Source organism: Diceros bicornis, chromosome 35, assembly GCF_020826845.1.
Source record: "Diceros bicornis minor isolate mBicDic1 chromosome 35, mDicBic1.mat.cur, whole genome shotgun sequence".
NCBI classification, from domain to species: Eukaryota; Metazoa; Chordata; class Mammalia; order Perissodactyla; family Rhinocerotidae; genus Diceros; species Diceros bicornis.
This window is the reverse complement of record NC_080774.1, coordinates 19,930,330-19,954,027: the sequence shown is the minus strand read 5'-3', so window position 1 is coordinate 19,954,027 and position 23,698 is coordinate 19,930,330. Positions and strand designations below refer to the sequence as shown.

The window sequence follows — 23,698 nt, the reverse complement described above, 5'->3', positions numbered from 1 at the left end:
CTGGGAAAATTACGTAACAAAATTCTAGCCCCCTATTACATAATGGACCGAGTTTCCAGATAGAGTAATCAAATCATTTCACGTACTTCCTCCTCATATTGTCTAATATTTGCTTCTTTAAAAATAACTGTTAATTTGCTGAGAACTTGTGCCTTGGGGCTTTCTTGCAAAGTTTCTAAGTGATAAAGCATAGAGGAAGAAAATCATCGGCAGCCATCTTTGCTGAATATTTATATAACTGTTCTAACCTTTGCCTAAGAAAAAAATACACGAAAACTCACCTCACATTGCAAGACAAATTGCTTCCCTCCTTTTATCCGCAACAAAATGCACTTTTTGTCTTTAATCTGAGTTTCTTCCACAGACAGAATCTGTTCCATCGTGAGTAAATTTTGCTAACCATAAAAATAAAAAAATGATTCATTACTTCACGTTATTTCATGATTTCTTCAGTTAAATGAATAAATAATACTCAAAGCTATCAGCTTAGAAAAAGTTAAAAAAAAAAACCAATATTGGCATTTTTCTTTCTTTGATATTCTGGAAGTGGGAAGAAATGGCCGCAAAAGAACACAGAGAAAAGTTCAAATTATAGTATTTCAAAGAAAACTGCAAAGAAAGGAATGTCTCTCCAAGGCAAAACAGGAAAGCTGTTCTCTCAACACAGAGTGGTTTTTGGACGATTATGAACCACACGGGTACCTTCCACATCACACACTCATCCGAACTCCATCAGTACGCTTGGGAGGGCACGATGAAGTGTGACATGGGGCTTCCATGAGCAGAGGTGTGGGCTTGACTTCTACCCCAGCAGCTGTAATGTTTGGTAATGCTAGCTTGCAAGCCAACGATATTTTGACAACATCAAAATGACGTTCTAAATACAGGTGACATCCTTAAAAGATTGTCACACTGGGTCTATAGCATTATTGCCTAAGGTGAATGCTATAGCGTCATGGGTACCTTACCATTTTATGTTTTTTTGGATAAATACTCCAGGAATCCTAAATGAAAAACAACACCATCATAAACTCTCACCTTTTCTTTTTCCTTATTTATACTTATGAATCCAGCCATGCATATTATGTAGCTTCTTGAACGGAACACTAAACGTCGACTCTTAAAACAAAGATAATTTATTGCATCTGATGTTAAACAGAGGAAGACTTTTTTTTTTAGTTTTCAAATATCCTGAAAAGTGAGACAATTTCCTTTCAACGTGCACAACAGTGACCTACCAGCAGAGAGCATAATAAATGCATAATATGCCCAGGGCCACTCATCATCTGGAAATATTATATATTATAAAATAAGATATAAATGAATTATAACTCAGATGCTGGTAAATATTATATAATATAAAATATATATTATAAAATAATAATATAAATATAAAAATATAAACAAAATAATATAATACATAAATATATATAAAGAAAATAAAATATTTATTTTATATAATATTATATATTTTATATATTATATAATACCTTCCAGCACCTGAGGTATAATTCAGGACCCCCAAAGAATCTTCCTAATCATAGCTCAGATCCTAGATGTATTAGTTTTTAGAAAAGGACTTCTATAGACGCACTAGTAATAAGAGATCTTGTTTACTGGTAAAGAATGCAGTAATAGGCAATAGCAATTGCTCCTAATTAAATGGCATCTTCACCAAAAGGGATTTAGAAAACGCATTCTCAAGTCAAATAGACAAGATTCGGGCTTACAACTGTCCACACTGCCCGCTGGCGAGCTGACGGCAATACCCCACAGATCCATACATCTACCATGTTGCTAATAATCAGGCCCGCTGTCCCACTCACCATGACTAACCTTCCCGCCCCAAGAGCAGACACATGCCTTCCACCTGGGTGGGCACCTGCCATGGTGACAACCCTGGGCTCCTCACACAGCAGGCGCATAATAAATGCTGCCTGACTTGCTAAGAGAGACCGTGTGGATCAGAAATTTCTTATTATCTTGTTCACAAACATGAGCTCCTGAAAGGACCTGAGAGGGCAGCTGCACCCTCCCGTCCAACTGTATGAAATCCACCTAGAATTTTCCAACAAGGTGGAGACAGAAGGAGGTATGGCTGGGCGACCTCGCCTCTGTGCCGAGCAGCACGGCTCATGGGGGAGCCACATGATGGGGACGCCGAGAGCACAGGCCGACCCTGGGTGGATCACCCCCCACCCGCAACTGTCCCTCTCTAAGCGCTGGCTCCCTCTTCACAAAACACAAGCTGGACCCTCAACGGTTGCTAAACAAATTCAATGAGTTTGTTTTTTTTGAACAACACTTGGCCAAAGATAAATATGCAAAAATTGTAGTAGTTGTTATAATTTCTATTTCTCCTATTTTACAGATGAGGAAACTGAGGCTTAGTCCCTGTCATGTGCTCAGAGTCCCAGAGACAGCGAGCAGTGGATTTAAACGTCTCTGTCTGACTCCAATGTCCCAGGGTTTTTTTTCTTTCTGGATCTACGCAACAGCTCTCCAGCCTTCTTCAAACCTGGCTGCTTCTGGCCTCGGTGAAGGGCACGGTCTATTTTCAGATATTACAAAACCCTCCCTTGACTCAGAAGTTTAAAAATTAAAATGTGAACATTAAAATCTGATGTATACAGGTCAAAACAGATATACAGAGCTTAGGAGGATACTTTATAAAACATGCCAGCAATCTGAAATCACCATACGACAGTCAACAGAACGAAAATAAGTGCGTGGAAATGCCGCTTTACGCTTACCCGGGACTCGCCCTCGCCTCTCCATTCCAGTCTGTTGGGGAAGAGGTAAAAATATCGCCGCTGCCACTGAGTCAGGAACGGGTTTCCCAGCTTCAGCAGGTATCCGTGCATGATGCAGTCTCTTCCCAGGGCGTAATCTGAGGAACAGACACTAACTCTAAGTCAAACGGGCTCTGAAACAGAATGTCTCTACTATTCTCAGAGAAAAAGAATTCCATACTTTTGGGAAAAATCAAGTTTCCATAAATATAACACATTTCAGAAACCATTACTTCAGTTTTTAAATGCATGCGTACCAGGACTAAAGAACAGGTTTCTTCAGTTCTCGACTAACATATTAAATGGCTGTTGCTCAATAATCTGATAAATTCATGATGCTCATAAATTGCTTTGAGAGGGCAAAAGTCTGTTTCCAAACTAATTTTTTTATCATGTTTAATGAGAACTGGAGAAGAGAGAGTAATTAAATAAATTCAGTCTACGCGCAGAGTACCTCTGCCTTCATGTGGATTGGGGATCTGCCTTTAATCTTATAAAAAATAACAGAGCGGGGATTTTCTTCTCCAAGTAAGCCACAGCAACACAAAGACCAAAAACTGTTTATTCCTTGATTTAAGATTATATTTATCCCCCAAATCTACGGTTATGTAAAGAGACCAAGCTAAGGCACTCATGTTGAGCCCTGATTACATTTTTAGAGTGAAGAATTGGCTCTTAAAAAAAAAAAAGGTTAATTTTTAAGTGGCTTGCTTTGCCTTCATTAAAGGCCTTGGCGACCATGCTACAATCATTCATTCACTCCCTCACTCATTCATTCAACAACTATTAAGTGAACACCTAGGTGCCAGGCACGTTCTAGGCATTCTGGATTCAGCAGTAAGAGACAGAACTCCTCACCCTCAGGGGGGTTACAGTCTAAGGAGGACATTCAGACAATAAACAAATAAGCCATACCCATGTCAAGTCACACGCGCACAAGCAGGAGGGGAAGAACCAAGGAGGAAGGGGACGAGGGAGGGTCAGCGGTGACGGGGGAGGTCCATGGAGTTCCCATTTTAATGGAAGAAGTGTCTACATTTCTAGAGTACATTTAAAGTGTAAGTCTTGGGTTTTCACTTCAGACACCTAAGCCCACACTAGGTGCTTCTGTACGGGCGACTTCTGAGATCTGCAACCAAGATCCAGTTATGCCCAAATTAACTACTTATATATGAAGATAAATTCATTCATTTTCTAGATGTTCTAATTGTAGCTCTAATTAAAAGGATACACTTCAACAAGGTCATTAAGATATATATTTTTTTCTGGGTCCAATTTGTCAAGATTTTAGTGACATCACGGCTCTCCTTTGAACAAACTACCACGGATATAATTTCCTGTGTAAAATCGGCTTCGACAAACACAGTCCAGAGCGCTCTCAATGGACCTGTTTTCTAAAGAAGAGGTTAGAAATAAAGCCCCCTTCCCTGCAGAACGGAGGTGCACACAGCTGAAGGGCTCTGATATTCCCTCGGTGTACTGGGGCAACTTTGATGTAACGGGTAACGACAAATGATACTGGGAAACTGCCGACAAGACAATGAAGCCTGTATCCAGATGCCCCACCAAAGCAACTGACTAATAGAATGAAGTTGTTTCTGGTTATTCTTATTATATGTTAACCTCAAAAAGGTCTTTGCTTAGAAGTAAAATGAAGTGCTATCTTTTCATCATCAACCACAATAAATTTAAATATATAAAATTCACAAAAATCTTAGAAAAATCAAGAGTGACAATATTTGGTGAACCGAGAATGATTGATTTATTGAATACTTGATGTTATGTATTCTACTTTGGAAATCCTAACAGGGCACTCAAATATTGTGAACAAAAGTACGGTTTGGCGATTCTTTAATGCTGTTTATAACATAAGTGTATTTATATATATTTACATCTCTTGACAAGCGACATGAAATGCTGAGTTCCTCACCAGGACTGACTACAGACTGGGTGGGGCCCAGTGGAAAATGAAAATGCAGGCCCCTTGTTCAAAAGTTATTCAGACCGTCACGGTGGTGACGGCAGAGCATACACTGAGTGGGGTGCCCTCTAAGAGCGCACAGGCCACACAACCACGAAGCCAGTGCTGTTCCCGACACTGTGACACTCAATCTTTAAGCAAAAAACTTCCAAGATAAGAAGACACACAACAAAATCCTGCCGACTATCTTGACACAGTTTTATTTATATGTTGACTGAAGACTTTGATAGAGTGCACTGAACTTTTCCAGGCCAGATAAAACTAAAACAAGTCATGGCGTTTTCCCCTCTATTGGATTCATGACCCAAATACCTTTTCAGCTTTACAAGAACTTCTGAAAATGTTGCATTAGAAATATTTTGAGACACACTCGTTATTTTACCTTCTTCGTGGCCAAGTTGCTTATTTTTAGCCCTTTTCCTGGCCTCAAGTTTATCCGTGTCTGCATTCACTGCTTCGTAAACTGTTTCTGCTACCTCCTGCTGCCAGCGCTCAGAGATTACCAACGGGAAGTTCTTGTAGAGCTCTTGGTCACAGTCAAGAAGCTTATTATTGAAAGAAAAGGAGATATTTATGATTTAACATACTTACGAAGGCAACAGGTATGGGAGTACCATAACTGTATGTAGGCAGATAAGCAATGACGGCACATAACCATTTAGAGACAATGTATTAGTTGTCACAAATCTCTATAATGACAGTCAAGCCACCAGGCTCCACGAATAGTTAGAACTGATGAGCACTTCACTTTCGCTCCTGGGTCAGTCCGACTCAGCCCAATCTTCTATGCTTCATTACATTCTTGCCAATGAAAACTAACATACATAGGGTTTTATTTAACATTCTAAAGGACTCTGACAACAGAATAAAATTTCAATTACGGCGACGATATTTTATTATACAAGTAAGAAAACAGATTCCTATGGTTTTAGATACAATGACAAGGGAGGAGCCAGGGGGACTTTTTAACTACCCTCAATTAATCTGAAAAGTGAGAAAAACAAAAGATAAACAAGGCTGAATTTATCATTCATTCCGTGAACCTCTCAACGAACCCAAGTTTCCCAGTATAATCGTATGGATAAGTGCTTATGACGTGCAAGACACACGGAGCGTGCAGGCCACTTAGCCTTTAAGAGTTTCTGTAATAAAAATTGCACTCAATGATAGCATTTCTCTTCTCAACTACTACTTGAAATTCTTCATTGTTGCCCTTAAGTGAGGCTGCATGGTGAAAATGAAAAGGGTTTTATGCATCCGAGCTACAGTTTTGTGGCGGAAAGGCTAGCAATCCCCCTGATGGAAAATAACATGTTTGTCTTTCAAAAGCCCAAATCTCTTTAGAAACCTGATTTACTCACTCCCTTGTGCTAAGGGATCGATATTGTAACAGGCGAGCGATTCAGAAGGAAAAGAAAGAGCGAGGGTGAAGCACCAGCCCGCAGGCCTTTAGCAAATCAATCCACACTGGACGCACACGCAGCCCGGGTCCCAGCCCGGGCGCCCTCCTCCCCTCTCCCTGACCCGTGATAATAACGTGCTGATGGTAAGACCACCTTGATTCCTACAGCCTTTCTCCTTTCTGTTTCCTTCAGAGGCCCAAACCAAGCCCAGAGCTCAAATCCTCAGCTGTTCGGAGTGTGAGCACCAGAGGCAATGTGCACACCTGCAGGCGCGTGTGTGCGTGTGTGTGTGTGTGTGTGTGTGTGTGTGTGGTGGGGCGCTGGAGCGTCAGCCTGGAAGACCACCCTGATCAGGGACACTGAGACACACCCTGAAGAGTTTGGCGAAAGTAAAAACACACTCCTTTCCAAAGTAGTTGTTCTGGAAGGGTCGACTCTGCTTTATGCACAAACCGCTCTGCCTCCTACAATTTCAGAAAGCCCTACCTTTATGACTCGGCCTATATTGTTAAAAATGAACAAAACAAAGAAGAAAATTTATATTTACCTGAGGAGAGCTTCTTTTTAAGAACAATGTATGATTTGGGCCCCCTTTTTAACGCTAAAGAATAGACAGTTTCTTAAAACGCAGATCCCCCCGGGGCCAGGACCTGGGCTCCTGTCATGCTGCCGTCCTGCCCCCCACTTCTTGCTCTAAGCGTGCTGGTTCTCAGCTCTTGCTCAGGAAGACCCAAACCACAATCACAGAAGCTCCTAGGGTAAGCACCGACTGTATGCCCCGAGGCTTCACCACGTTATCTCATTTATGCTTAGAGACATCTTGGCGATGAAACTGCTCACTTGACAGTGAGACACCCAAAGCTCAGAAAGTGACCTGAATGGCCCCGACTCGCTCAGTTAATAAGTGCGGTCTGAGCCCAGCCTGTGACTCCACAGTCTAGACCATGGTTGACAAAATTTAAAAAGAATCTCTTTATGAGAATCTGTTTTACCATCAAAAATTTCGTGGATTCCCACGTGATAGTCATCATATTTTTAGTACCCTTTGATGGACAGTAGCACAGCTGATGACAAAGTCTACTGTGACAGAGTGATCCTGTGAAATAACCTTGTGAATGGATGGTCCCCGGAGCACTGCTGCAGAGAGGGACTTACACACCTGACACGTGCTGCGTGTCCAGGTATACAGAAGGTGCCTAGGACAGAAGGTGTACACATCTGGGTAGTGGTCACACTGCTATCCTTCAGGAGAGCCACTGCCCCTGCCCACAGAAGCGGCCTTGGCCCCCTCTACTTCACCCTTGCCCTCCCTCGCCCTCCAGGGAAGCCGGTCCCGTGAACGCCCCCGTCGCCGCTACGCCTCAGCCCCTTCTCTCCTGACGCCGCCGGTTCTAACCACGCCACTCCCTTCCCCAGATCCCCCTGCAGCCGGCCTCCTGGCGCGCTCTCATTCCCAGCTTCACCCCTTCCTCCAGCCACTCACCCGCCGTCTCCGTCCCCACATCCTACTGACGCCAGTTCTGTGCATCTCTAGTTACAGCTCCTGCCAGCCCCTTGCATTCTGCCCGTCACTCTTTTCTCTCCGCCTCGCAGGCGTGTGTGTTAACAGTGCTGCAGCCTCCTGGAGGGGAGCTTCTTGATAGGAAAAGGAGGGGGCTTACACAAGAAGGGCATAAATGCCCGAAGCTGAGAAGAGATGGGGAGCATCTCGGAGGGAGTGGGGAGACCCCGGGGGAAGCTGTGAAGTGGGGGCAGATGAGAGCCTGACATGTAGTAATACACTTAGACTTAGCATCCTAATGAGGATGATGCTCTCAGTGACTCACCATCTGTAATTATGTCTTGTCTACTTGGAAAAGTAATGATATTAACAAAAGGTCAAAAAATGCAGAGGATTATATAAAAAAAAAACAGTGATTATTTCACCTTTGATTGACAAATGCAAAATGATTCATGCTGTCTGCTCTTTTCATCCTAAACACAGAGAGATCTTAATACTTAGAAGAATTAAGATGACTGGCTCTTTGGCACGAGGAGAATTACATTCGCCATCACACAGTTGTTTTCCTTGCTTCATATACATTCCAGTTTTATTTCAATTGCAAATATACCCAAATCAATAAAACGCTGACCATTTTGCAGTTTACCAAACATAAAATGATTAGTCCAAAGAGAGCTTTCATAGTTTCTCACTCATTTAGGTCCCTGACTTCTACACTCTTCAGATATGTAGATATTCGTTTGTAAGTTACATGCCACAAACAGGCCTATACTAAGACAATCACTAAGTTTGATTTCCAATTAAAAATCACCCCACCCTCCAAAAACACTGAAAGCGAACATCACGTGTGTACCTTGATGCCTTTGGTGTCCTCTTCATCAAATGAGCCGATGTCAAAGGCGTCGGCAGCATTGACTTCTCCCCGGGGAGGAATCAAGGGTGGAGGGTACTGGAAGAGCCAAAGAAGTGTGGTTCAGTTACCAGACGCCCTTACGGCCCCCTCCCCACCCACCACGCTACAAAGAGAACACAGTGCCAGATATCGACACGCCACGCTGCGCAGCACAGCATCCAAGCTCATGCAAATCAATCACACATCTCACAGACGAGATCGTGCACCCAATGGCCTCAGTGGGAGACCCGGATTTTAGACAAATTTAAGGAAACAAAAGAAAAAAGATTCATATCCAACGTCTTCAGTAATTATTAAATATAATGAAGTCTCAAGAATGTACATCCCCCCAATGCAACGTTAAGAGAGCACGTTCTCTCAGACGATGCGGCACCACATTCGAGTTGCTAAAGCATTAATGTGCAGTGGTGCCCCGGACGGAGCGCTCTGCACCCACAAACGTCCTGGGGCCCATGCTAACTGACCAGAGCTGGAACTCTGATTCTAACCAGGCAGAACTAACAGAGCATCACTCCTCCACAGCTCGAGTACACACAAAAACGTGTCCAAAGCTGATAATCGACATTTTTTAAAAACTCTAATTTGGGGTGTCTGCCTATATCATTGAAAATATAAAAATATCTTAAAATAAAGAAAAGGAATTATGCTGATATACAATTTTACTAATTCTTAAATTACGTGGTGCTGGGCTAAAAAGTGTATGTAAGTTTATGACAAATGTTTCCTGAACATTTTAAAACAGATCTATATAAAAATACAGCCACATTGAGATAAGAAGTCAAGAAGAAGGGCTGAAGCTAAAAATGTCTCAATTGTAGGGACATTTGAACTAGCCAGATAACCGCTCCACGGCACCGTTTATTAACTTATGCAGATCTTTTCAGATTGTTAAACGAGGGAAATGAAGAGAGAGTAGCGATCTCAAAGGGCATTAGCCATATGGCCACACGTGGATAGAAGAGCAAGAACGCCGTGGACAGGGAGGCCGTGGACAGGGGAGGCCGTGGACGAGGAGGCCGTGGACAGGGGAGGCCGTGGACGGGGAGGCCGTGGACAGGGGAGGCCGTGGACGGGGAGGCCGTGGACGGGGAGGCCGTGGACGGGGGAGGCCGTGGACGGGGAGGCCGTGGACGGGGGGGGACCGTGGACGGGGAGGCCGTGGATGTGGGGGGCCGTGGACGGGGGGGCCGTGGACGGGGGGGGCCGTGGACAGGGGGGCTGTGGACAGGGGGACTGTGGACGGGGGAGGCTGTGGACGGGGGAGGCTGTGGACAGGGGTGGGCGTGGACAGGGGGGCTGTGGACGGGGGGCTGTGGACGGGGGGGGCTGTGGACAGGGAGGCTGTGGACAGGGGAGGCTGGGGCGGGGACCTGGGGGAGCAGGGCCAGGAAGTAGAGACCGATGGAGAGATTGCAGAGGCTGTGGTACCCGGGATGGCATCCCGGGGGAGTACCTTTTGCAAGTAGACATACTTCCAGTCAATGCCCTTGAAAAAGCTGTGCTCTTTTACTTCCTGTGCACTGTAGAAGAAAGAGAATCATAACAGTGGTTAAGTATGAATTTGGAAATCTATTAAATGTTTTGCAAAAATTGTCTTTTATTAAGAACACAGAGGAACAACTATTTCCAATTCTTTAAGAAAGCAAGTAAAACTATGCTTCGTTCAAAGCAATGCAGGAAACACTGTGATGTTCAGAAATATTGTATGCTGAAGCTAGGAATATTATCTCAGATGATAATTTATTTGGAATGTTTATTCTAGTTTAAGATAACCTGGGAGTTTTCACAGATATATATAAAATATATATGTATTATATATGTATAATAGATATACATATATCACAGATATATATATGATTCTGTAATTGTGAGAACAAGTTAAATAAGAGTTAAATTAAAGATCTATACGTTAAAGAGATTTACAGCAAACGTCTACAAGTCATGATAAAATAAAATAATAGGAATATGAAGCACCAAATATGTATTGAGAAGCAAACTAGAAATCTAATATTATGGTGCGTGCCAAATCCCTTTATAAATTGAAGAAACAAGTTTTCCTGGAGACCACCATTAAATCTCAGTTGATGCAGAACAGAAGTAGTTGTGTACTTTGAGGACAGCCCGCGTCAGGGTCACGCACGTTCCCAGCACCCCGACAGTGGTTCTCGGCCAACCCTGACCCCCAGGGCTGGTTCTCCGCTCCCTTCCTCTGCAATCACTCCCTGGGTGATGGCACCCTGCCCGGGCCTTCAAGTGGCCTGTACTTGCAGATGACCCCTGAATCTATATATCTCCCAAGCGAGGCCCACATATCCAAGCGCTTCCTGGAGCTCTCCACTTGGAAGAGCTTGGAAGCTCTACAGCGGAACTCCTGATTTCCCTCCCACACCTTGCTGCCTCGGGCCAACAAGCCAGGACCACCCCCGACTCTTCTCTTCCCTCGGCAAGTCCCGGGCCTGAGCCCCTCCTACCACCTCAGATCCTCAGGGCGATGCCCAGGAGGGGCGGTGGTGCCTTTGATCGTGGAGGGGATGCTACATGCCCTGCACTGCGTCAACGCGCCCAGCCACCACCCAGGCCACTGTCACCGCTCACCTGAACCGCTCTAACTGCCGCCTGACCCCCAGCCTCTACTCTGGCCCCTGCAGCGCAGCCCACCCACTCCGCCCAGCGCCCAAATCTCCTGTTCAGTGATCTCCCCACTCCCCTGCTCCAGACTCGGCAGTGGCCTCCCGTGGCAAGTGGAACCTGCCGGAGCCCGCCAGCTCGCCGACCTGGCTTGACCTCTCCCTCCTTCTTGCTTTTCGGAATCGTGGAAGCTTATTCCACCCCAGAGCCCTGCCCTCACGGCCGCTGCGCCTGGAGTGTTCCTCCCCACCCTCCTCACAGGGCTGGCGGCTCAGGCACCGCACTGCCCTGTTCACCTCACTCCCTCCCGTTGTCATCTCACTTATCTGCCTGTTTCTATAATGTGGTCCCCCCACCCCCACGTAAGCACAAGAAGGCGGGGCCGTGTCTACCTGGGCACTGCCTCAGCCCAGCCCTTAGGAGTGTCTGGCGCTCGGGGGCTCACTAAATATTTATGGAATGAATGAAGGAAAGCCAAGTCAAAGTGTGCCCCTTTGCAACTGCACCACCAACGCTCCGGTGATTTTCTTATTCTGTTCCATTTTGTGCCTGTCACCGTCTACATGTTAAATGTGCTAGGCTAATGAGAAGTTTGCTTGCATGTATATATATCCAAGCGACTAAAAATATCCCAGGGAGAAGACTTCTGGTTCAAGTCAGTGACTGAGCACAGGCAGGTGACTTCGCTCCTTCCCCAAAATCACTAAAATGATGGAAGGGGAATGAGGAGACATAAATCCAGCACGAAGAGAGGGGCGGATGACCATCAGCAGACAAGATGGGAGTGGATGGAGGAGCAGTGACTGACGGCAGAAAGTGGCAGAGCCGCTGCCCTGGGGCCAGAGACGCTGAGCTCCAGCTCATCACAGTGCGAGGCGGGGGCGAGGGGCTGGGGGCGGGGGAGGCACAGGCTGAAGACGGAACACTGCCCGAACTCTGTGCACGGACCCTTCACACACGTGCACACACCCTGCACTTTCTTCCCCCGAACACCTGCAGCTAGATGTTTATTCTAATGGGGGGGAGACCTATGAAAGGTTCTACTTTTAAGAAACCAAGCCTGCTAAAGATTTTTAAGGGTCATCAGTACAAGGGGTGGAAATTTAAGCTATCAGAAAGTAAAACAGAATCCAGGCAAAGATACAGGTAATACTGAAGGTGAGGAGCGTACATGACCATTCTAGAAATGCCAACGTCCACCCAACACGAGTTCTAAGAGCCAACCAAGGAAAGGGAGGAGAGGAAATGTCAAATAAGTCGAGTATCCCCCAAGCTAAAGACCAGGAGTCTTCTGGGTGAAAGGGACTCTGAGAGCCTGACATCCTGAGTGACAACTGAGCTCCACGACCAGCCCTGACTGTTCACTTGGACACAGTAAAGCAACATCTTCAAGGTTCTGGGGGAAATTATTATCCATTTAGAATTCTATATCCAGGGCCGGCCCTGTGGCTTAGTGGTTAAGTGCGCACGCTCTGCTGCTGGCGGCCCGGGTTCGGATCCCGGGCGCGCACCGACGCACCGCTTCTCCGGCCACGCTGAGGCCGCGTCCCACATGCAGCAACTAGAAAGATGTGCAGCTATGACATACAACTATCTACTGGGGCTTTGGGGAGAAAAAGGAAAAAAAATAAATAAATAAAAGCAGACTTTATTTAAAAAAAAAAGAATTCTGTATCCAGCCAAAACACCAGTCATGTTTGAGGACTGCAGGAAGACATTCCGGATATGCAGGAACACAGAAGGTTTACCCCCACACTCCCTCTCTCATGTTCTCACAGGAGAACACGCTCCAGCTAAAGGGTTGGGGGTGGGGGCGCATACAAAAGCAGAAGTGATGGGACCAGGTAAACGGCAGATTCAAAGAAAATGGAGTCCACAGCCGTAATATTATCTTTTCATATATAAAACATATATATAAATACACACACACACACATATATATCCCATATATATATAAAACTTAGGATTTTTACCAGGCTATGTAGAAACTACATAAAAAACTGCATACACTTATGTCGCCATATAGTATAAACACTGCTTCTTCATTTGCATCTTCTGAAATCAGCCTATGTGCAAAGCACAAAGATTGACTATGATCCCAGACTAGGGAGTAAACAGTATCAACTTGACAAGGTAAAAATAAAAATTAACAATGACAGAAACTAAGCAGTGGGAGAGAAGATGACAGATGACAATGCAAGACAGGAATGGCCAAACCCTCCTTTATAAAGTACAAGAGAAACTATGTATAGTTGAGGAACAAGGCACAACTGAGTAAGTACAGAATTTAAAGCTATAAAGGTTCAGCAAAGGAGGAACCAAAAATAGTGTTTCAATTCTTTTGAGAGGCCGTGGAAAGGGAAGGCTATATAGAGAGTAATAAGTAAGCTAAATCTTCACCTATTATAGCAGGAATAGGTAATTTCTCAAATTAATAAATAAGGAAATATGCATAAAGCACATTCTTTAGCTATCTATATAATATACATATAATATATAGATATAATACACACACATATGCTACTCTAAAAACACATGCATACACACATATATGACATACATACATGAGTTAAAATAGGAGAAGATCTGTCTTAAGTCCTTTTCTAGAAGCTTTCCAGGTATTACTGTCTGGGATTTTGTTTTTGTTTTTGTTTTTGTTTTAGCAGAGGGGGCAGTGGATAGAAAGCATGTATAAGATGCAGTTAGTTTCGCATGAGAGAAAATATGTGAGAACCAGATCAGACTATTAAACTACAAATATAATCATTACTAAAAGTTAACGGACTACGCAATACCAGAATTCATTTCCATCATCTACAAGATTGATTTTTCAAGTTAAAAAGTTAGTGACTCCTTCAACTTGTTAATTATAGAACACATAGGACAATATACATCTATTTCCCACGTCATTTTTTTCTCTCTTGGATTGAGATGGAAGATTTTTAAAGACTAGGAATGATTTTTGATATATTGAAAATAACCGTTTTGCTTTCCAGTAAAGTTACAAAGCAGAAACAACAGCCTACCCGCCACCGTGACAGCCGAGCCGCTTACTAACGTCTCTCTGGAGCAAGCTCTCCAGAAGGGACTTCAGTTCAGGGGAGAAGGTGTCTGGAAGTTCCACATTCTGGGGGGAAAAAAGAATACAGTTTCAAAAATGCATTCATGGAAACAATGTCCCTCACACACTGCCAGATTTAGAGGCCATTTCTTGGATAAGGATAGTCTTAAAAATTGCAAATTCGGGGCCGGCCCGGTGGCGCAAGCGGTTAAGTGCGCGCGCTCCGCTGCGGCGGCCCGGGGTTCGCTGGTTCGGATCCTGGGCGCGCACCGATGCACTGCTTGGCAAGCCATGCTGTGGCGGCGTCCCATGTAAAGTGGAGGAAGATGGGCACAGATGTTAGCCCAGGGCCGTCTTCCTCAGCAAAAAAAGAGGAGGATTGGCGGATGTTAGCACAGGGCTGATCTCCTCACAAAAAAAAAAAAAAAAAAATTGCAAATTCATCATGAATATTTACTTGAAAGAAACAAAATGGTTACTAATCATTTTCAAAGTTAATCAACAGGCTGTGGCCAGGATACAAGAATCACAAGGCCTCCTTGCTCTTCTGCGGCTCAGTAATTTTCCCTTTATTTGATTCCTTTAGTCTTGTTCTCGATTTTCTCTATCTTTCTCTTGCTATTGGTTAGCAAATCTTGATTTTTACCTTGGCATCTATTTCCATTCATTTTTCTTTTAGAAATGCTTCTAGGGATTGTATCTTCACTTTATTTTAGGAAAGCAATTTTCTACACTGGTTGTAATGGAACGAAACATGAAAATTATAATGCAAATAGAGTTTTTATCTCCTTACCACGGTGAGCGTCATTCGGTCTATCTCATGCTTATCTTTGGTTTTATGTTGTCTGAAAGGGCTGTGGCTGTAGAAATAAAGAACATTCTATTACAAGATGGTATCATGTAACTTACATACCAGTCACTACTATTTAGGTAACGTACTGTGTTCTGTCGCTGTTCATTCAAAACTATAGAAATACAAAAGCCATAGACATTTATCATTTCCAGAGAAAACCTGACGATCAGATATGTTAGATCCCAAAAGAGCAAGAATTATGTCTTACTTGAACTGCCTGCTGCTTACATCTGTGAAATCATGGCACTAAAATAGGCTTTAGAAACATATTCCAAGTGATATTTTAAAATATCATTAGAAAAAAATAATTAGCCAACAGGTAGTCAAGAAAATGAAAGTCATTTATATGACATTTGCCACATTAGTGTTTGAGATAACAGTAACTTGCATACAACTTTATTTTTTTAGAAAGATGGATAATAGTCTCTCAAAAAACCCCAAGAACTTGAAACCAAAAACATGACCGAGACGAACACACTTCCCCTCTAGAAACCAGTGATTTTAAGCAACATATTTCTTTGACAATAACAGATATAAAACTAACCCTGTGCCCCCAGACCCTCCAGGGATCTGAGAGCTGCTCACTCATGTTTTACTTAAGGAGACCCCAGACTCAAGAGTCAGAAAACCTGGGTTCAAGTTGTGACTTGGCTGTTCACTGGCTGATCGCCAGTCACATAAACCTTCAAAATCAATGTCTTCATCTGTAAAATGAGTATAAGGCCGGTACTTCACAGAAATGGTGAGAGAACCACCAAAATGACGTATCCACTAGTAGGCAAGACAATGGCAGTATACAGTAGGTATCTAATAGAGTGATCATTGCTAAAATGAATGTCTGCTTGATAAACTATGTAAAACAAATTATTCTTACTCTTTACCATGTTTTTAAAACTCTGGAGAAGCTGGCTTTTAAAGGAAATCTTACCATTAAAAGAGACTATTAAACGTACAAATTAGCAAACCACAGCCTTGTTTATTTATTTGAAAATTAAAGGGATATATATGATTGTGATTTCTTATAGTGAGATACACCTGTAAAATGAGTAGCCCTATAGCTTTATTTATAAGGCATATATAACCTCTGAGGCAAGATATTATGTAAAATATTTAAAAGTTAACTATAGGGGCCAGCCCCGTGGCTTAGCGGTTAAGTGCGTGCGCTCCGCTACTGGCCGCCTGGGTTCAGATCCCAGGCGTACACCGACGCACCGCTTGTCCGTTCATGCAGAGGCCGCATCCCACATACAGCAACTAGAAGGATGTGCCGCTATGACATACAACTGTCTACTGGGGCTTTGGAGAAAAAAAAGGAGGATTGGCAATAGATGTTAGCTCAGAGCCGGTCTTCCTCAGCAAAAGGAGGAGGATTAGCATGGATGTTAGCTCAGGGCTGATCTTCCTCACACACGCACACACACAAAAAGTTAACTATAAAATGGATTAGAATGTTGAACACATAAATCAATGTGATTTGGAAAAAAGAACTAAAATTCTCCCCATCCTTGCACTGCTACTCACTGCTACTGATTTGCCCACCTTACTGCATTAGCTAAGTTATGCACTGAAACATTCCTTGAAGACATCTCAGAGCATTTACGGCCTTAAATCATTTAATTTTCCTTTTGTACAAAAGAGGGCACTCTAACGCTTTATTTTCTTTCTTATCATGCAATGAAATACAAAGTAATTTTCATCCCTTGAAAGCATTAATTTGGAAAAAAAAAGAATCTCAACAAGGTGAATTAGTACCAAGCAAACATATGCTAATTTTCAAACTAGATTTTGATTGGAAATATTCTTTTCACCCTAATTGTTTCCAAAGAGAAAAATGTAAAATTACTGCATTTTTTAAAAAGCAAATAGGGGCGCCGGCCTGGTGGTGTAGTGGTTAAGTTTGCACGCTCCGCTTTAGCAGCCCGGGGTTCGCCAGTTCGGATCCCAGGCACGGACATATACACCGCTCACCAAGCCATGCTGTGGCGGCATCCCACATACAAAATAGAGGAAGATGCGCACAGATGTTAGCTCAGGGCTAATCTTCCTCACCAAAATAAAAAAAAATGCTAAGTACATTTTAAAAAAGCAAATAGGATATGACAACAAACCAATATTTATTTGTTATTTATAAGATATAATTTTTATTTTATTTATTTAATTTATTTGTTTATTTATTTATTTTTGGTGAGGAAGATCAACCCTGAGCTAACATCTTTTGACAATCCTCCTCTTTTTGCTGAAGAAGACCAGCCCTGGGCTAACATCCATGCCCATCTTCCTCTACTCTATATGGGACGCCGCCACAGCATGGCTTGGCAAGCAGTGTGTCAGTGTGCGTCCATGGTTCCGCACCTAAAAACCCGGGTAGCTAAAGCAGAGTGCACACACTTAACTGCTGCGCCACCAGGCCGGCCCCATAAGATATAATTTTTAAAAAGTATTATACTTGAATCACTGTTATGCAAAACACACAGAGATATTAACATGTTCATGGTATGAGAGAAAAGGAATAAAAGTTCATGAAATCTTACTAAAACCTTAGTCTCTCTGCTTGACACCTAGCTGTTTCCACCTCACAACGATCCTTAACGTATAGAAGGGGATTTACGTGAAGATCCTGTGTTTGGGCAAATCCTTGTGCTTTGGCTGCTGTGTGCAATGCCAGAGGCTCCCACGCCCGCCCTCGACCCTCGTGTGCTCGCCTGCGTCTGACGCTGGAAGGGAAGGGCTGTGCTGTGTTCTGACAGAAACGCTCTGTGCTAAATTTAAAAAGTCTTTCATGAAACCAGAGGGAGGCTCACAGAGTTAAAGTTAGTGGTGCCAAAAACATTTCCAGCACATGGGCCCTGTCCCTACAAACCCCATTTTATAAATATAGCTATTCCGCGTCCGACTCAATAAGAAATTATCGGAAATGCTTTGTACCTATTCAATTCTGTGCTGCAGTGTTGAGAAAGTTTGGTCTTTCAAGTGAAAAAATCTTGATGCACATCTGTTTCCAATGGCTTCTTGATTATTCTTTGTGAACAAAACCAAAGAATCTGTTTCTATTTTGGAAAATGTTAAAGAAAACCTACGAGAGCAATAATCTCCATTCTGAGCGAGGCGCGTGGTGCTCGCAGGTCCTGTGATACAGCTGCTCCCTCCTGCAGCCGCCTGAAACAGGAGACAGTCACAGGCCTGTCAACAGCTCACGATGCGAGCCAAGCTCTCCCAACAGCACATGCAACCTTCCGGCTGCAGCAGAGAATGTTATGGGAATAGAGCTGACATGTGCAGCCATCAGATGTGGCTTTTGAATTACAGATCGAGTGGGAGAGCGGCAAATTTCTCCCAAATGAGTTGGGAAATCGTTCAAGACATGATAAATGATGGGGAAAAACACACACACACACACCACATTAGAGATATCACATTCACAGTGAAACAATGAGTTTGAAAACAATGTTGATAATTACATGTGTTTAAAAACTCTTACATCAAAAATTAATTTTAGAATACCAGGAAGATTACATGTTACATCAAATCTGTGTTTTGAACCTAAGCCAATAGCTGCCAAAATATTTATAAACATTCCTTTTTCTCTACATGGAAAAAACTCAATACCCTCAGGCAGAGCCCAGCTCTCCCCAGACCACCACGCAGGCTCTTCCCATCTGACATCTTCAGGGATAGACAATCAATGGTGACAAGCTTAAGATCAAGGCTACTGTCACATCAGTTCTTTTCCATAACAGACATCTGAAATCCAGGCTGAGGACCATGATGGCAATTCCGCACATTTGCAGCTCGGCACATCTTCATACACACATGCTCTTAAATATGTGACCACGTCATTTGAAGTGGGGGTAGTAACCAGCACCCACACACACGGCCTCTGAACGGCTTGGTCCATCAGTCCAGGAATGCAAAACACGCCGTCAAGCCTGGACAACTTCCTCACATCCAGATTCCTTCCCCTCAGGCCTTGAGGTATTCTTCTATGGTGTCAAGATAAAACTAAGGGTGTGGAGAAGTGTTTCAGCAGAAGCAATGCGACCCACTGGTCACTGCAACAAGTACTTGGTCACAGAAGACAGAAGCGAAAGGACCCTTGGGGACCCTGGTTCAACCCCACTGCACAGCCGTGGGAAGGAGGAGATGACGCTCTAGAGCGGTTTCTCATTCTTGGCACTGCGGCCCTTCTGGGCTGGGTGATTCTTTGTGGGGGCAGCGTGGGGCTATCCTGTGCACTGTAGGATGCTGAGTGGCGTCCCTGGCCCCTACCTGCTGGATGCCAGTAGCAGCCCCTCCCCCGGTCGTGACAACCAAAAATGTCTCCAGGCATTGCTGAGCGTCCCCGGGGTTGGGGAGGAGCACTGGGGAGTGGCCGGCACAGCATCTGGCTTGTTCTACAAGGACTGACACTGTGGCTGCCCTGCGAGAGTGCCAGGATGCACAGGGGACAGGCTGCTCCCTGAGCCTGCGCCCAGGAGGCCCGCAGCCTGGTGCTCTGACCCCTCACTCTCCCACTCTGCTTGTTTTATTTTCTTAGGCCCCTTGTGCCTGAGAAAGACAGCTGCTCGCCGCTCTCTTCTATGCGTCATATGAAAACTACAGGATGCTTCTGCACACATTTTTCAAGGTTCTCCCACACGCAACCTTGCAAGGAAGGGGACAGGTGACATTATCCATTCGTTTACCCCTGAGAGGATGAAGGCTCCTGTGCACAGCCCCAGCTCCTGCAGACCCCATGACGGTGTTTAGTTTCTGAAGCCTCCTCAATAAGCATCAGTTTAATATGAACCGTTGACACTTTACAACCACTGATTTTGGTAACGATATCACCATCCCCTCAATTACCTTGACTCTAAACCAGCACAATCTTTGCCTCCTATCCTTCCATATCCGAGCGTCCATCAAAAAAAAAAAAAGAAAAAACTCAAAACTCACTGTAGTGTTATGGACTCCAACTATTAACATTAACTCAGTGCCTCCTTTCTGTCCCAGTACCGTGGGGCTCAACCAAGTGCTCACTGCCTTCTGCCCGGGGTCTTACTCTCCTGTCTCTGTCCCTCCATGCGCCATGCTTGTGCCACAACCCTCTTACTGAAAAACAACCTAACTACGTCCTTCCTTTGCTTAAAAGCCTGCAGTCCTGGGACCTCGAGAACAAAGCCCCAACTCCACAGCACGGAGTTCTAGGTTCTCCCCAGTCCTGACCCCAATCTTCTCGACCTCCTTTCTCAGCACACCCTCCCCTCTTGACAAACAGCTGACCCGCCACTCACGGGTCACTGATGCGGAAAGACAGCCTGCTCCGTATTGTCCCCTCCACGTAGAAAACAGGCTTATCCCCGCCCCGAGTCTTCGTGTTGCCATTCTATCCATCTTTCAAAGTCTACTTCATATACCATCCCCCACGTGAAGTCGACCCTACTCTCCCAAGTTAGAACTGGTTTTCCCATTTCTGTGCTCCCCAGCACACTGCTACCGTGTGAGTGAGCACCCCTGGCTCACGGTCCTGTGTATCTACCTACTCTCTCCCAAGATCCTTAAGAACTGTATGTGGCTTCCTTCCTCCTCCTCTCGCTCGCCCTTCCTTCCTTCCTTCCCCCAGAGCATCCAGCACAGTCTCTTGCATACTGTAGGTACTCAACACACGCTCACCAAATTTAATTTAAATCACTTAAGTCAAACAACAGTTCCCTGCTCTTTGGTTTTAGCGCTATATCCTTTCCCGTGAATGACTTTTGAACCAGGAATAGAAACAATGGCATAAGACCATAAATCTTAGGAGGGAAGATTCATCCAATCCTACCTATGCTACACTGGAAGGATTCTTTGTATTTCAGCCTCAATAGATGGTCACCAGACAGTGACAGGGAGCTTGCTATCTCTGAGGCAGAACACTCCTTCACTGGGTAACTCAAACGCTTGAATGGACACTCTTGTGTCAAACGGACAACTTTTCCTTCCTTAAAATGCCTGCTCTCTGGAGCTAGACGGCATGAATGGAAGCCCTTGGCTAAGATGGGCCTTCCAACCCCTGGAGCCCATCATCAGGCTCCCCTAAGCTCTGTACTTCCCACAGGAGCCATGATTCCCAGCTCTTTTCACCATCTCCTCTCCTCCAGCCCATCCCCTCCTCATGACCATCCCCTGGAGGTCTCCCCGTCGGCCAAGACTCCTTTCAACAGGAGCCACGTTGAACTCAATGCTTCAACAGAGCCTCATCAAAGACTTCACAAAGGAATTGAGATCTTCCAATGCAGTACTCCACACTTGAATTATGGCCAAACAAGACTGAATTCACTTTATCAGCCACAAATCACACTGCTGGCATAGAGTTAATAATTAAACAAATTTTCAGAATTTTGTTTTGTTTTGTTTTTATGAGGAAGATCAGCCCTGAGCTAACATCCAATGCCAATCCTCCTCTTTTCTTGCTGAGGAAGATCAGCCCCGAGCTAACATCCGTTGCCAATCCTCCTCTTTTTGCTGAGGAAGATCGGCCCTGGGCTAACATCTGTGCCCATCTTCCTCTACTTTATACGAGGCGCCGCCACAGCATGGCTTGACACCGTGGTGTGTCGGTGCACGCCCAGGATCTGAACCAGTGAACCCTGGGCCGTCGAGCACTTAACCGTTGCGCCACCGGGGCCGGCCCCCCAGAATGTTTTAAAAACAGTGTTACACCAGATTGTCCCCAGTCCATATGCACGGAAATTATTATAAACAGAATAACAAAATAAAATAAAATAAAGAAGCAAAGGCCTAAATGTACAGCTTTGCAGGTTTCCCTGTTACGTCTTAGTGTTGATTTCTGACTCACTAAACAGGTGAGCTGTTGCACAGAGTTTTTTATCATCTCGAAATTCTCCAAGTGAGATTCTGTATCTCCAACCCCATCTGCAGCGGAGACCCCCACAAAGACCCATGGGGTGTCTCCATGCGCTCGCCATGCATGCAGCGACCCCACCAGCTGGAAGGACATTTCAGGTGGGACGTAGTTTTCTCTGGTCTGTCTTGCAGAAACTCTCTAATTAGGTCAGCTGGTCTGACGACATGAATTAAGGCCATCCAGGCTCCACAAATACAATGATTCAATTAAGGACCAACAGGACCTGACTTTCTAAGCAATAATCCAATTTTAGTTTCCACGTGAATACGGTAAGCAAAGAACCACCGGATTATCAGAGTCCTGAGGAAGCAGCAAGGATGCTTCGAACCTAGTTTTAGGGGAGGATATGGAATCCAGCCTCTTTTCAGAATGTGCTGAAGGTAAGAAGATGCACAGGTGCTCAGCAAGGCTTTCCAACGGACATGTGAAAAGTTTAGCAAACTCCCAGGCCTGTGTTCATAGGAGAAATATGAGAGGGATAATCTTGACTTGGAAATTTTAATGTTAAGTGCTTTTTGTATCTTTGTGAATGAAGAATAATCAAAAACATATTTAAAAAACTTAAGACCTCCATTAACATTGGCTAAAAATTCTTAAAATTAATGGAACTATTAATTATAATTGTTAAGTGTTCAATATGAGAACATATTTTGAGAGTGTTTTCATTTCATAATCTTTCCACTCTATTTCATCATTGGTAGTTTAGAACTAAAAGTCAAGTATAACACAAATTAATTTAAAACACAAATCAATTTCAGCGTGTTTACAAATAAATGCGTACTTTTATAATGGGTTCATTTTGAGTCTCCATTCTTTTTAGTAACCCTCAAAATGCTTTAAGCTCATAAGACAGTTATGAGTCATCAATTTTGCAATCAATCAATAAAAACATTATCCTACCTTCTTTAATTATCCACATTTTAAAAGAACATTTATTCCCAAAACAAAGTTTATCAATGGAAATATTTCAATGCCGTCTTATTTTAGGTCTAAATGTGATGTAATTCCTACATGGCACAGAACAAAAATACCAAACTACAAGCTTTTCTATAAGCTATGGGAAAGACGTTCTCGCTTTTATAAGGTAGAAAAAGCCATGGTCATCATCTTGATTAGCATGTGGCTTAAAGATCACTGTGTGATCTAGAATAATATTAGGGCCGAATAACATCTAAATAGTCTGGATTTTTGTCCAAGTACAAGCCATGGTGATAGTACTAAAAGGATGTAGTTGGCTTACCCTCTCAGGAGTTTGAAAAGCATGCATCCCAGGGAGAACCAGTCGGCACTGCTGTCATACGCCGTCCCCTTCTGCAGCACCTCGGGAGCCATGTACCCATGGGTGCCCCTAGGGAGAAGACAGTGTACATGCAGTTAGCAGACGTGCCCACCTGAGGAGACATAACAGCTCATCAGAGGTCTGGGCGTCATTCACGAAATGGCAGCAACTGTGAACAAGGGGGCGAGGATGATGGTGCTTCCACAAGAACGATTCATCCAACGCCCAATGGGAAAACCACCTTTCCGGCGTAATTAGCACAGGAATTAATATAAATAAATTACCATGCGAAATAAACATGAAAACTGCGAGCTCCATAGTCTCGTAGTCTCGGAGGTGAACTCTGAAATCTCATTAGTCCTTCTCCACCACAGCTAGGAAGAGCTCAAGGTCTGCCTGTTCCA

At 44.1% G+C, this 23,698-nt stretch overlaps 1 protein-coding gene across 4 annotated transcripts in view; it reads right to left on the bottom strand.

Moving 5' to 3' along the window:
* The window catches only part of GRK3 (G protein-coupled receptor kinase 3), a 118,800-nt gene that overhangs the window by 1,417 nt on the left and 93,685 nt on the right, over positions 1-23,698 (bottom strand). For 3 of the 4 annotated variants that reach the window (XM_058531665.1, XM_058531668.1, XM_058531667.1), the window contains 9 exons: positions 23,256-23,363; positions 15,073-15,139; positions 14,245-14,345; positions 10,044-10,110; positions 8,531-8,626; positions 5,156-5,318; positions 2,754-2,890; positions 1,039-1,119; positions 282-395 (listed from right to left, as the gene is read on the bottom strand). In XM_058531665.1, the coding sequence (XP_058387648.1) occupies positions 282-395; positions 1,039-1,119; positions 2,754-2,890; positions 5,156-5,318; positions 8,531-8,626; positions 10,044-10,110; positions 14,245-14,345; positions 15,073-15,139; positions 23,256-23,363 (934 nt within the window). The remainder of the gene's footprint in view (positions 1-281; positions 396-1,038; positions 1,120-2,753; positions 2,891-5,155; positions 5,319-8,530; positions 8,627-10,043; positions 10,111-14,244; positions 14,346-15,072; positions 15,140-23,255; positions 23,364-23,698) is intronic. The other variant, XM_058531666.1, reaches the window with a different exon arrangement.